This window comes from Equus przewalskii, chromosome 21 (genome assembly GCF_037783145.1).
Source record: "Equus przewalskii isolate Varuska chromosome 21, EquPr2, whole genome shotgun sequence".
Lineage (NCBI taxonomy): Eukaryota > Metazoa > Chordata > Mammalia > Perissodactyla > Equidae > Equus > Equus przewalskii.
The window spans coordinates 10,413,617-10,427,961 of record NC_091851.1 but is presented as its reverse complement, the minus strand read 5'-3'; the positions used below and the strand labels follow the sequence as shown (position 1 = coordinate 10,427,961).

At 36.0% G+C, this 14,345-nt stretch overlaps 1 protein-coding gene across 5 annotated transcripts in view; it reads left to right on the top strand.

Moving 5' to 3' along the window:
- NDUFAF5 (NADH:ubiquinone oxidoreductase complex assembly factor 5) overlaps positions 1–14,345 on the top strand; it is a 31,925-nt gene that overhangs the window by 9,223 nt on the left and 8,357 nt on the right. For 2 of the 5 annotated variants that reach the window (XR_011530949.1, XM_008533716.2), the window contains exons 4-8: positions 417–464; positions 1,634–1,737; positions 4,915–4,954; positions 7,692–7,889; positions 14,047–14,107. Coding sequence is in view for 4 of the 5 variants with exons in the window: in XM_008533716.2 (XP_008531938.2) it covers positions 417–464; positions 1,634–1,737; positions 4,915–4,954; positions 7,692–7,889; positions 14,047–14,107 (451 nt within the window). In the remaining variant the exon portion in view is untranslated. Of the gene's footprint in view, positions 1–400; positions 465–1,633; positions 1,738–4,914; positions 4,955–7,691; positions 7,890–14,046; positions 14,108–14,345 lie in introns of all 5 variants that reach the window. The other 3 variants (XM_070588799.1, XM_008533717.2, XM_070588798.1) reach the window with 3 other exon arrangements.

The window sequence follows — 14,345 nt, the reverse complement described above, 5'->3', positions numbered from 1 at the left end:
TTTATTCTTTGTAAACTCTTTGAATGAACAAGTGAAAGGTGAGAAAACCATTCCAAGTCTTTTATGGCACAAGAGTGGGGACTAGCTCTCAGCATTTTATGCCATGGCAAAGGTAACACGTAAGCCTTAACCCAGTGAAGTAAATGAAGGATGTTGATTATTCATACTTGTGTTCTCTATTTTATTAAACATAGGGTTAGTTGCATGTATTTAAATCTGTGTAACTTAATATGTGTTATTAAAAGTAATTGTGTACCATACTGGTTTTATGCAGCAAAATACCCTTACAAAGCTGAAAATTAGCTTATAATTATCACTTTCTCCTTTAGCAGTTTCAACAGTCATTCTGTTTTATTTGTTAGTGGGTTTTTGTTTGTTTGTTTTTGTATTATCTGATCAACTTTATTTCATTACAGGAAACCGTTGGAAAGTTTTTCCAAGCAGACATTGCAGAAAATGCTTTGGTAGGTAGCTTTTTAACACATGGTTTCTGATCTCTTGGTTTGATTTTTAGTTCTTTGTTTTTTATTTCCTTCAACTTCGAAATAGCATTGTTTGGTTTTTTTTCCTGTTTATAAATATAACACATATAAAGAAGAATTAAACAACATAGGAAATACAAAGGAAGAAGAAAATATCACCCCTAGTCCCACCACTCAGAGGCAACCACTGGTGACATTTTGGTCTCCCCCTTTGTAGGTGAATATCTATCTCCCCAACACACAATTTTGTAGAAATGGTGTTATGCTAATGTGCCATGTTTTTCACAGAACATCGTCCTTTTATATACACGCACATACCATCTTTTTAAAGGGCTATGTAGTATTCCAATATATGATTTATTTATTCCATGATGTATTTGGCTAAGTTTCTATTGAACGGTTCTATTTTTATTTTCTCAATAACCAACACTGTGATGAACATTCTTATATAAAGCAACTCTGTATGTTTGATTTGTTTTTCTCCCTGAGAATAAATTCCTAGTAGTGGAATTTATGGATTCGTTGATGTTCATCTTTAAATTTTTGATACACATCTCCAGACTGCTCTTAGAAAGACTGAATGACAATATTCGATGAAAGTACCTTTTTCTCCTTCTCTTTGCCTCTTTGGTTTGTAAGAGCTTGTTTTTTTAGAGATATTAATTTTTCATCATGTATGTTATAAATATTTTTCCCAATGTTTTGTTTACACTTATTATTGCTTTTTAGAAGTTTTTGATTAGTTTATCGTCAAATATATCAATCTTTTCCTTTTCAGTTTCTATCTTTTAAGCCATGTTTACTTAGGTGTTTTTATTTGAGTATAACAACGTTGACCCAGATTTTCATCTAGTACTTTTATGGCTTCAATTATTCCACTGAAGCTTTCAGCCTTTTGAGATTTGTTTTGGTGTGAGATAGGTGTCCTATTTATGTTTTTCCAACCAGCTAGACAGTTTTCATGGCTGGTCTTTAGTGTCATTTCAGAAATATTTTTTGAGTTTCTGTGTGGCTCTTTTGTTTGGTTAATTTTTTTTGAAGGGATAGAAACTGCCAAGTAAATGTAACATTACTTAAATTTAACAATGATTGCATTAGTAACTGAGATTCTATATAAATGTGTTTTTGAACTTTTATTTTTTAACCATTAGAAAAATACCTTAGAAACAGAAATTCCTACTGTCAGTGTTTTAGCTGATGAAGAATTCCTTCCCTTCCGAGAAAATACATTTGACCTGGTGGTTAGCAGTTTAAGGTTGGTAATCCATTTGTACTTTAAAAAATATATGTGTTATAAATAGATAATTTATGCTTTAAAGTTTTAGTATTATAAGGTAAAGAAAATAGATAATGGAGTAAATTCTTAACTTTTTTTTAAAGTCACAAACCCACTTATGTTGGTTTATAAGCAATAAGATTTCTCTGCTAAAGAATTTTGGATTATATGCTCCCTAGTGGAGATAATATGATACAGCACGTCAACTTTTTTTTCCAACTTTCCTCAATTTGCAAAAGCTCATCTGTGATAGAAGGGTTTTCCTCCCTGATGCAACTTGGTATCCTGGAATTGATATTGATGTGGGCAGGAGTTTGAAAGAGTATACTGGCTCCAATATTCAAATGTTAGAGCACCCTTTATAAGCTTGTTCTTCCAAATAAGGAAAAGCTAGTATTTCTTTCAACTAAAATTCTTTTTCTACACAGAAATGTAGTCCTCAAAGTTACTTTTTTCCCTCTGTGCTTCCTACCATGTCCCTCCACATTTATTACACAAACATATTATAAATATTTATTGGATAGATTATAATATGCAAGGCACTGAACTAGGTGCTTTGGGGGAGTACAAAATCAGTTCAGACAGGGATCCTGTCCTCAAAGAACTCAGCATCTAATAGAGAAAATAAAATATTCTATGCAGTACCTTATTTCTTCTTATTATAGTCAGATAAATTTTCTTTCAAAGATTTAACATGCTCTCCTTGTCAGTACAGCCGTTTTGATAGCTGATTTTAGGGTGACCAGTCATCACAGTTTGCCCAAGACCTCGCCAGTGTTAGTGGTGAAAGGCCTGTGTGCCAGGAAACCCCTCAGTCCCAGGCGAACTGGGAGTTGGTCACCCTTGCTGCTTTCTTCAGTGAGTTTGTAATTTCTTCCCTGCTTTTTGACATGTGCTGAACAAAATTAGAAAAGTGTTCAGATTCTGTCATGAAATGAAAAACATTACAGAGCCTTGGTCTGAGGGCAAGAGCTCTGCGCAGGGAGTCAGAACTCGAGTTTTAACTTTAGCTCATCTGCTTGCTATTGGCAAGTAACTGATTCCATTGCTTTCATTTTCTCCACAAGTATGATAGAGTTTATAATATGACCTCCTTAATTTTTAAAATATCTAATAATTGTTAGAAAGCCTTATGAAAGATACATTTGAATTTAACACAGTACAGTGTGAAATGGGTCTTCAGTACTATCCTGAAAGTCAACATAAGATGATGCCAACTCTACCAGGAAAGTGTGACCACACTCTATAGAGACTCAGAATATGATTCTTGCCATCATATTCTTGCGTATCACCACACACTGGGACAAGGTCAGTAGGGTCAAAAGACAATGCAAGAAGTTCCTTAAATTAAATTTTAAGTACATGGAGCTCTGGGTTGTTTTTGTTTTATGATCTTAAAAAATATGGGATATTTATCAGAAAACTTATTAAGTTTTTGATGAATAATACTATTTGCCTTGGAAAAATAATGTGTGATGATAAATTTTATTTCTTTCCAGGAAAGTAGGGCTTAGAATGCTAGTATATATCTCTAGCTTAATTGTTTGATTTAATTAATGAACTTCCTTGAACATGTCATCAAGTGCTTATTTTTATTACTTTCTTTCAGTAAAGTCTCAGAGTAGCACTGTTTAGATGAGATGTCAGATAGGAACGACTTTCACTTTATTTTTTTTCCCTAGCTTTATTGAGATATTATTGATATATAGCATATGTAAGTTTAAGGTATACAATGTGATGATTATACATACATGTATATATTGCAGAATGATTACCACAGTAAGGTTAGTTAACATCTCCATCCCTTCAATAATTACGATATTTTGTATATGTCTGTAGAGATAACATTTAAGATCGACTCTTTTAAAAACTTTCAAGTTATTGATACAGTATTGTTAATTATAGTCATCATGCTGGGCATTAGATTCCCAAATATTTTTCTTATAGCTAGGAGTTTGAACCCGTTGACCAACATCTCACCATTTCCCCCCTCTCCCAGCCCCTGGCAGCCTCCATTCTATTCTTCTCTTTCTGTGAATTCAGCCTTTTTTAGATTTTGCATGTAAGCGAGAACATACAGTATTTGTCTTTATTTATCTGACTTATTTCACTTAGTATAATTCCCTCAAGGTCCATTCATGTTGTCACAAAAATGCAGGATTTCCTTCCGTTTTTATGGCTGAATAATATTCCATTGTAGATATATACCACATCTTCTTTATCCATTCATCCATTGATAGACACTTAGGTTGTTTCCATGTCTTTCTCGGCTGTTGTGAATAATGCTGCAGTGAACATGGGGGTGCAGATAGCTCTTTGAGATAGTGTTTTCACTTCCTTCAGATATATATCCAGTAGTGGGATTGTTGGATTAAATGGCAGTTCAATTTTTAATTTTTTGAGGAACCTCCGTACCGTTTTCCATAGTGGCTATAACAGTTTATGTGCCCATCAGCAGTGCACAGGAGTTGCCTTTTCTCTACATCCTCACCAGCATTTATTATCTCCCGTCTTTTTGATAATATGATATCCTAATAGGTATAAGGTGATAGTTCATTGTGGTTTTGATTTGCTTTTCCCTAATGATTGGTGATATTAATCACCTTTTCATGTGCGTTTTGGCCATTTGTATGTCTTCTTTGGAGAAACTGACTTTTAGTTTATTCAGTGAAGAATAACTGGACAGATAATTATATCAACAAAGTGATTTACTGTCACATTTTGTAGTGTCACAGAAAGAGGGTTTTCCCCTAGGAAAATTTTTCATTTTAAAGATTTTATTTTTATTTTTCCTTTTTCTCCCCAAAGCCCCCCTAGTACGTAGTTGTATATTTTTAGCTGTGGGTACTTCTAGTTCTGGCAATGTGGGATGCCGCCTCACCTGGCCTGATGAGCGGTGCCATGTCCACGCCCAGGACCTGAACCGGCGAAACCTCAGACTGCTGAGGCGGAGCACGTGAGCCCCACCACTCGGCCACAGGGCCGGCCCCCAAAATTTTTTATTTTAAAACTTGTATGAAACCAGTCAGTGAATTTTGATATGTAATTTCAGGCTTCAAAATTAACACCTTTTTTGTAGCTTGTCATTATACTAGAGGCAATTATAGTGATTAATTAAACGAATTAAGCTAAAACAAATGTGTTTTCATATTGTAGTTTGCACTGGGTGAATGATCTTCCTAGAGCACTTGAACAGGTAAGAACCTTAATGTTGATTGTAATAGCCTGTGTTATTTTATTTATTATTAGGAACTTAGCATTTGTTTCAGTTTTTATACAGAAAGTTATAGATGTTTCTGTTTTATAGTTCTGACAGTAGAAAATGGAAGCAAATCCAGTATTTATTATCTTCTGTGGGCCAGGTACACTTGCTAGCCTTTGGCATATTAGGAAGTACAATGATTGATTCCCTCCTTCCTGGGAATTCAAAAAATCTAATTATAGAGATGTTTTATCTATTTGTGAAAACTTTAATAACTTGTACAAAATGATATTAGAAGACATTTTCTATATGTGTTTCTTTTCTTCCTTTATTGCCTATAAATTTTTTGTGGGTAAGAACTTATTTGTTTATATTTGTATCTTCTCCATGCATTATACTTAGAGAATGCTAGGTAATGTTTGTTGGTTAACTTTTATCAGGTGATAAGGCAGGTAAGGAGTAGGTAAAAAATTGTGTTCAGAGGAAGGAAGGAGATACTGTGGCTTGGAATGGCCTAGGAAAGCTTCAAGAGGAAGGAAGTACTTGAACAGGGCCTTAGAGGACAGGTCAGATTTGGAAAGAGAAGGCGTTCCAGGAAGGCAGAATCAGAGTATAGATGGGGAGGTACAAGAGCTTCAGGAGCATGAAAGGACAAAGAGGAAGCCTGTTGGAGAATTAGCTTAGTGCTGAGAGATGAGGCATATTGGAACCAAATTTAGGAGGACTTGGGTAACGCTTAGGAATTCAGAGTTTATTCTTGATGCAATTCAGAGCTCCTGGAAAATTTGAAAGAGGAAAGTGACATGATTAAAAAGCTAGTGGGCAGTGTAATAACTACCATATCTTAAGCACATACTATTTGCCAGTCATTGTGCTCTGTTTTATATATGTGTTAAATAACCCTGCAAGATATCTTCATTTTGCTGATTAGAAAACTGATTCCAGAAGAAGTTGGTTAAATTGAAGAGACTACTTTCAGTGGTCCAGTCATGAGATAAACTAAATCTAGGTGGCAATGGTAGGCGTTAAAAGGAAGGTAGGGATAGTTACGACTCTGCAAAGGAAGAATCAACAATTTTGTGGCTGGTTAGAGCTGAAGATCAAAGAGAGGGAGGAGTCAAGGCTCACCTTAAAGTTTTGAGTCTGGATGACTGGGAGAATAATTAGTAATAGTAGTAGAAAGAATGGTAGAGGGAGTAGAAGAGATAAAGGGAATAGAAAATGGTAATTAACAAATATAGCAATTGGAAAGAGGAGTTAGTTTGAGAATAAGTGTTGTGTGTGTTGGATCTGTTGGGGGGATCTATTTGCCAAGAGACAAATGTCCATGACATAGGCGGTTGAACATGAGTTTAGAGTTCTGGAAAGATGTCCGCGCTAAAGATAGAGATTGGAAAGTCATCCTTTTGAAATCCAGGGGAATTGATAAACTCCCCGAGTTAGAGAGAAGCTGCAGAGAGTTGAGGACTAAATCTTAGTCTCTATATTAGACTTTGGTGACAAGAGAGGGAAGTAAGACTACAGGGGCAGAAGGGAAGAAACCAAAGATTTTACAGTTGATTTGCTTATATACTGTTTTGTAATTACTTCATAATATATTAAATATAAATTCAAGATGGATGCTTTGATTAGAAGCGCCTACTCTGATTTGGATTCTGGTTTGCTTTAGAATCCACCTTTTCCTGTAACATTCCTCATTGTTGGGAATAGTCACAGTCAAACTAGTTACAGATTGTAGTCTAAGAGAGTTAGTGAACAAACATTGTGGTTCTCAAATTCACTCTGGCCACTATTTTGCTGAAGTTATCAATTACAAATTGTTTTTGTTTTAAAGCTGGAAAATAAGTTAGATACTTCTCCTTAAAAAAAAAAAAACTAGTGTGTTGCTAGGTTAATGTTGTGAATTATAATGGTTTCTCTAAAAATTAGCTTTTTCTGTGTAATAAGACACCATAACTTAGTGATTTAAAACAACAATTCATTTAGCTCACGATTTTGTAGTTTGGGAATTTGGGTAAGACTTAGTTAGGAAATTCTTCTGGGTCTGGCTTGGCTCACCCATGTGTCTGTGATCTGCTGCTAGATTGTCTTGGACCTGGCTGGTCAAAGATGGCCTCAGCCAGGATCCCTGGCTCCTCTCTGCTCCTCATGTCCCTCATCCTTCACCAGGCTAGCTCAGGCTTGTTCACAACATGGTGGCCTGACAGGGCTCCAGGAGAACAGGTGGAAGCATGCAAGGCTCTTTGAGACCTTAGCTTGCCACTAACACACTGTCACTTTCACTGCATTCTTTTGGCCAAAGCTAGTCACAAGGCTAGCCCAGATTCAGGGAGGGGGAAGTAGACTCCATCTCTTGATGGGAGTTGTTACAAAGTGACATTTCAAAGGGCACAGATACAGGGAAGGTTATGATTTTTGCAGTCTACCATACTTTACAATTGCAGTATTTTTCTGATTATAAAATTTGTCTATTAGAAAATTTGAAAACATAACATATTTTATTGATATCAATACTATCAATGAATGTATTGTATCTTTACAATAATGTTATACTGCATCAACTTTCTGATAGTTTGTTGCCTTAGATGTTATTTATTAAATTATCTGATTATTAATTTGACAAAATAAGAATGGTAATCATAAAGTATTGATTGCGACACCATATATTTATTCGATTAACATTTTTGTATATAAAATTTTGAATAGTTTTGTTGTCTTGTATTTATTACAGATTCGTTATGTTTTAAAACCAGATGGAGTGTTCCTTGGCGCAATGTTTGGAGGTGACACACTCTATGAACTTCGGTGTTCATTACAGTTAGCAGAAACAGAAAGGGAAGGAGGATTTTCTCCACATGTTTCTCCTTTCACTGCTGTCAATGACCTAGGACATTTGCTCGGGAGAGCTGGCTTTAATACACTGACTGTGGTAAGTATCAAGAGGATCAAGTAACCCATTAATTACACAGTTCAGAAACAACTTCTCATATGAAAGATAGGACACTCTGGGTATTGATGGTGTTGTGGAAAGGTTTTGGCACTCTCTCTCTCTCTTTTAATTGAGTTTGTATAAACTCATCTTGATTGACACAAGCTAGGAATGTAAAATTTTTAGTTGTTACCTGAATAGGTCACGCCACCCCCCCGACCCCCTCCAAAAAAGGACCTCAGTTAACAAGGAGCCTATTTTCTAAGACATACTACTCCATCTGAATCTTGAAATGCAGAGTTAGGTGTAATAGGAGAGCTAGAACATTCCAGATAAGAGGGAAAAGATACAACACTACCTCTACTACTAGCCCTCAATTGAAATAGTGCCATATGAGGCAGAAGTGAGAGAATGTGCATTTGCGAGGCCTAGGGTAGATCAAGGTTAGAGAAGGTAGGACATGGACTACACTCCATTAGGGCTGGAGGATCTGGAAAGAGGACCCTTAGGCCGTCAGGGCAGCAGGGTAGAGGAAACATGGAGTCAGCATGGTACAGTGATGGTATAGGGTATTGGTGTCTGACAGGTATAATTTGGATCCTTACCTTGCCCTTTTACTGGCCGGGGGAATTTGTTGGATATGCTTCACCTCTCTGAACGTTCATTTAAAAAAAATGCAAATGTCACTCACTTCAGGTGGCTATTAGTATTAAATAAGATAAAGGGTGTGAAGTGCCTGGACCATGGTAGATGCTTAATAAATATTAATTTCTACCTTCCTCTCCCCCCCGCCCTCCCCCCCAGGACTTTGCGAGCCAAGGCTTCCAACAGGAAGTCATCTGGAGAGACTGATTGCTCCCTTCTAACTCTCTTCAATAGAAAAGTCATTCTAAAAGATGTCATTACTGTCTTCAGAGATTGATTGAGTAGACTTGCTATGATTTTTCCAAACCCCTCAGGCCTAGAAACATTTCTAAACCTGATTAGAGGAAATAGAAATTTCTTGATGAAGAAAGCTTCTCATCACATAATTAGAGATGATAAGCTTTAAATTAAAATAACTGTTTAAGGTGATTTAGTGTGAATCTATTTCGTAAACCAACCAACCAAAAGTGGATTGTCATATCCTTTCATGTTTTGATAGAAAGCAAGGGGATAGACCCCCAGAGCCCTTAATGTTGGAAAGGGGCTTCCAGGGAATGGAAGAGAGACAATAGGCTAGAAACTGATGACAACCCTTAAATGTGTCTAGGGTTCACCTTTTGTAAACTTTTAAATGGGCTGAGTCAATAGAAACTGCATTCTGAGACGTTGGGCAGCTAGAAAATGGGCGAACTCTGCTTCACATGAGTATTCTGCTTTGTAATTTAATATAGGCAATTTTATGTTTAGGGATCACTGTATATTTTTAATATATTTTAATTATGTAAGTAATTACACAAATATATTTTAATTGTAAACATTAAACCATATAGATAAAGTGAAAGTTTGCCATTCTCCCATAATCCCCAAAATCTTATCTCTCTCTTTAACAGTTGTCAAAACCCTAGTTCAGGACCCCTCTACACACTTAAAATTATTGACGATCTTAAAGAGCTTTTGCTTATGAGGTTTATATCTATCAATATTAACCATATGAGAAATTAAAACTGAATTTTTGTGTTTATTCATTTAAAACTAACAATAATAGGGGCTGGCCTGGTGGCGCAGCAGTTAAGTTCACACATTTCGCTTTGGTGGCCTGGGGTTCACCAGTTGGGGTCCCGGGTGCGGACCTGTGCACTGCTTATCAAGACAAACTGTGGCAGGTGTCCTACATATAAAGTAGAGGACGATGGGCACAGATGTTAGCTCAGGGCCAGTCTTCCTCAGCAAAAAGAGGAGGATTGGCGGCAGTTGTTAGCTCAGGGCTAATCTTCTTCAAAAATAAATAAATGAAAGTTCAAAATAGTATTTAAAAAACTAACAATAATATTACATGTTAACATAACCTATGTTTTGTGAAAAAGAACTATTTTCAAAGAAGAAGAATGTCATTGCTTTATATTTTTACAAATTTCTTTAGTGTATGGGGTAATAAAAGAGAACTAGATTCTCGTCTGATTCTGTGTTCACATCTATTGCAATATCACACGTCACGTAACTTCTGAAAAATCCCATTGTATACTCATGAGAGAATGAGACGTGAAGAAGTCAAAAAACATCTCATTATTATTATGAAAGTAGTTTTGACTTTGCAGATCCCCAAAAGGGTCCTGGGGAGCCCAGGACTCTCCAGACCACACTTTGAGAACTGCTGCCCTAGAGATAGCTACCATTATCACTTTGGTGTGTAACGTTCCAGACTTTTTTAAACAAGAAATGCTTTACTATATGTAGACACACATACATATGTATGTATTTCAGAAACTTATTTTTCATTCTTCACAGTATTTAGAGAGTTTTTAAAATGAATGTGGATATAGTTGCCCTTCTTAACTTCTGCATGTTATTCCCTGGTGTGAATGTACCACAATTTTATTTAACTATTTCCTTCATGAACGACATTTAGGTTTGTTCCAGTTTTTTTTGCCGATAGAAATAATGCGGAAATGAATATCCTTCTATTCTGTTTTCATTTATTTATTCTTTCTTATAACAAACATTTATTGAGTACCTTCTATGTGCCCGGCACTATTCTAGATATTTGGGATACAGCAATGAACAGACAGAAATCCCTGCCTGATATTCTTGGATTTATAGAGGGCCTGTCAGTAGATTGTAGAGAGTCCAATGACACTGGGACGTTGTTTGTACACAAACTTGGTTTTTGTCTTTTGAATGTGAAGGAAGGGACCCATAGTTTTCATCAGATCTTGAGAGAGTATTATGACTGAAAATAGATCAGAAACTACTTGTTTAAAGCATTAATGTCTAATATTTACTTTCCTTATAATAAGGAAAAGATTATCCTTATAGTCCACCCTCTTAAGAGTTGTCTCCTGTATTGCTATGTTACAAACTGAAGTGAAAAAAAAGAATTTCTGACTGGGAATGTAAAGCCACTGAAAAGTGTAGGGGGGAATGTAAGGGACATGAGTCACACAGAGAAGCATAGTGCAAATGTTCATGGGGTGATGTTAAAGAATTTGTGCCAGATCATACAGGTTAGGCAGCAATATTAGGGGAGTCAAAAGTTGTTGCCTATTAAGAAAAAGATAAGACTTCTGAGTCATCAAAAGAAAGTTAAATTATGTTAACCACATGCAGTTTTTTACAGTTATAAAGTGGGTTGTGCATTTTAGAAAGATTTCTACTAAAAACGTTTAACCTGAGGGGCCAGCCCAGTGGCATAGTGATTAAGTTTGTGCACTCCGCTTTGGCTGCCTGGGGTTCACAGGTTCAGATCCCAGGCACAGACCTACACACCACTCATCAAGCCATACTGTGTTGGCATCCCACATACAAGATAGAGGAAGATTGATATGGATGTTAGCTCAGGGACGATCCTCCTCAAGCAAAAAGAGGAAGATTGGCAGTAGGTGTTAGTTCAGGGCCAATCTTCCTCACCAAAAAAAAAACAAAAGAAGAAGTTTAACCTGACATTATAGTGTTTAAAAGCCTACATTTCTGTTAATTGGGAGATCTATTAATTCAGAATATCTTCCATATTCTTCTCCAAAAATGAGCTGAATGACTCAAACATTAATATAATACAAAAATATTGATGTAGAGCCTTCTTTATAGTGTGTGAAATTAGAGAGTTGCTGATTTAATAATAAATCTATACAAATTTATTCCTCTTTTAAGACATATACAGTGTCTCTAAAGTGCTGTATTAGCATTGTATGCTAATTCATTTTCTAAAACTCCCATCCAAAAAAGCTTTTATATAATAGATTATACAGGTTTATGTTGCATATGACATATGGCAATGGATTTTTATTTTTAAAGTGAAATCAAGTCAAATTAACATAATATATTTATGTTTATATAACCCTCTTAGTGAATTATTTTCAGAGTCAATTGGCATTCTAAATGAAGCTCATTTCTTTTAGAGTAGAGCTGCCAGTCTAGTATATTAGGAGAGAACAGCAGATGTGGTTCATCTTAATTGAGAAGGCTTTTGACAAAGCTATTGTGGCACTCTTTTGACTGAGATGTGCTTGTAGTTGGTTTCACTGAAGATGTTTTTTCCCCCAAAAGATATTGCTTAATGACTAGGTATCAGTCTGGAAGGAATTTTGTTTTTAATCTTAGGATCTCTTTTTAAAAATAGTTAATTAATGTAGAAGAGTACATAGAAGAAATAAGTGGGCTGCCCAGGATGATCTTATAAAAAGTGCACACGCAACCTGATCCATGTATACATTTTTAAAAAAAGGAAATAAGAAAATGTACAGAGAGAATGAGATAAATAGAGCAGGTCTAAGGTGAAAGCGGTCTCCTCCTCCTGATTTCTGACAGCCGTCCCCTCCCCAAAGATGGCCTTTGTTAACTGTCTTGCACATCCTTTCAGAACAGTTTTTCCATGTAGACCAGAATATAGTTATATAGCTAACCTCCATATGCAATAATATATACACTCTTGTTTTTCCTCTATGTACTCTTTTGATTTTTTAAGTCAATAATATATCTTGGAAATCTCCTTCTACAAATATTTATCTCCCACATTCTTTTTTAACACATGTATAGTATTTCATTGAATAGATACACTTTATTTAACCATTTCTCAAATGGACATTTAGATTGTTTCCAGTTTTTTTGTTTTTTTTACTCATTCAAGCAATGCTGCAATGAATTTCCTTTCACATAATCTTGGCACATCTGTCAGGCCAGTTTCTAGCAATGGAATTGCTGGGTCAAAGAATCTGTGCATTTCAAATTTTGATGATAAAGTCAAATTACTCTCCAAAAGGTATCATAAATTTACATGCCCCATCAGCAATGTATGAAAGTTCCTGCTTATATTTTTGTTTTGTATCACTAAGGTTAAAAACAAAATAAAGATAACTGGTCATTTTGTTTTGCATTTCTTTAGGAATTAGAATGGGTGTTTTTGATGTGTTCTTTTGGGTTTTGTACTTGATTCTGTGCAACATTAAAGTCTAAAATTGGGAAGAATAGTTAACACATTAGGTAAAGTTACAGAACGTAAATCTAGACACTTCAAAAGTGGTTAGTGCAAAGAAGATGAAGTTTGAGATACACGCAGCTTTTTGATAGCAAACTTGAAAAAAAAGAAGTATGTATCCTGTATTTAGGGCTAGTTTTCAATATAGACAAACTCCTACATCTTAGTGCTTAACACAGAATTTTATCATATCACAGCCCCGCGCTGGCTAGGCAGCCTGTCTCCATCTTGTAGTTGTGCCATGTGGCCTTTGCATACTCTAAGGTCACCACTGCAGAAGAGATAGCCTGGAAAAGGCTCATTAGCTCTTTACCAACTTGCTTACCCCCACCCCTTTTCTTTGGCCATCAGTAATGTCTGTTTCGGGCTGGAAAGTGTCAAGGAACACCTGGATATTTGGGGAGCATCAGTGGTCTCTGCCACTGTACTAATAGTAAATTCCTGTATCAGTCTTCAAAAGGGGTAGGGCATCATTAACCAATAGTCATTTGAAAAATAGTGTATATGCCAGTAGTGTGCCCACCCCCTAAACAAGCCAATGCAGTATTGCCGCATTATTAGAAGTAGAATGAATCTTGGGAGATGACCCTGTTTGGCTTGATTCTGGATGCCACATTTTAAGAGAGACTGATGTTGCCGATGTACAGAGAAACGTAGTCAGAACATGTAAGAATCCATAAATTTTGTCTAGAAATTAACCCCCATCCCTAGAAAATTATGGTGTTTTGGGAGACTTTTCAAAGACTTGAAGAAGAGGGTAATGGTTTGCAGAGTACAGAATAGACTTCCTCTGTGTTGTTCCCAAGGAGAAAACTGGAACCAATTGATGGAATTTTAGGAAGATTTCTCATAGAATAGTGAATATTTATTCTGCAATTTGAAATCTTCATAAATCAAGCACAAGCCAGATGACATCTGTGAAGAATGTTGTAAGGAAGATCCCTTTACCGTGAAAGGTTGGTCTGGTAATCTCTACGACCTCTTTTCAAATCTGGATTTTTTGTGATGATTGTCAAATGAATATTCCTTTTTCTTTGTAAATAGGACACTGATGAAATTCAAGTTAACTATCCTGGAATGTTTGAATTGATGGAAGATTTACAAGGTAAGACACTTTAAAGGATTTTTAGACTCCATTTAAGAGTAATATTTTGAGAGCTGACTCTGGCAGGCACTGGGGGTAAGCATTAGGGATATTCTGGGTAAGGAGAAAGCAGACTGTCTTCATGGAGCTTCTAATATAAAATGGGCAAAGCGGACATCAGGCAGCTGCCACAAAGATAAATGTTAAATTAGAATTGTGGTAAGTGCCGTGATGTAGAGGTTCATAGTGCTGTGACTGC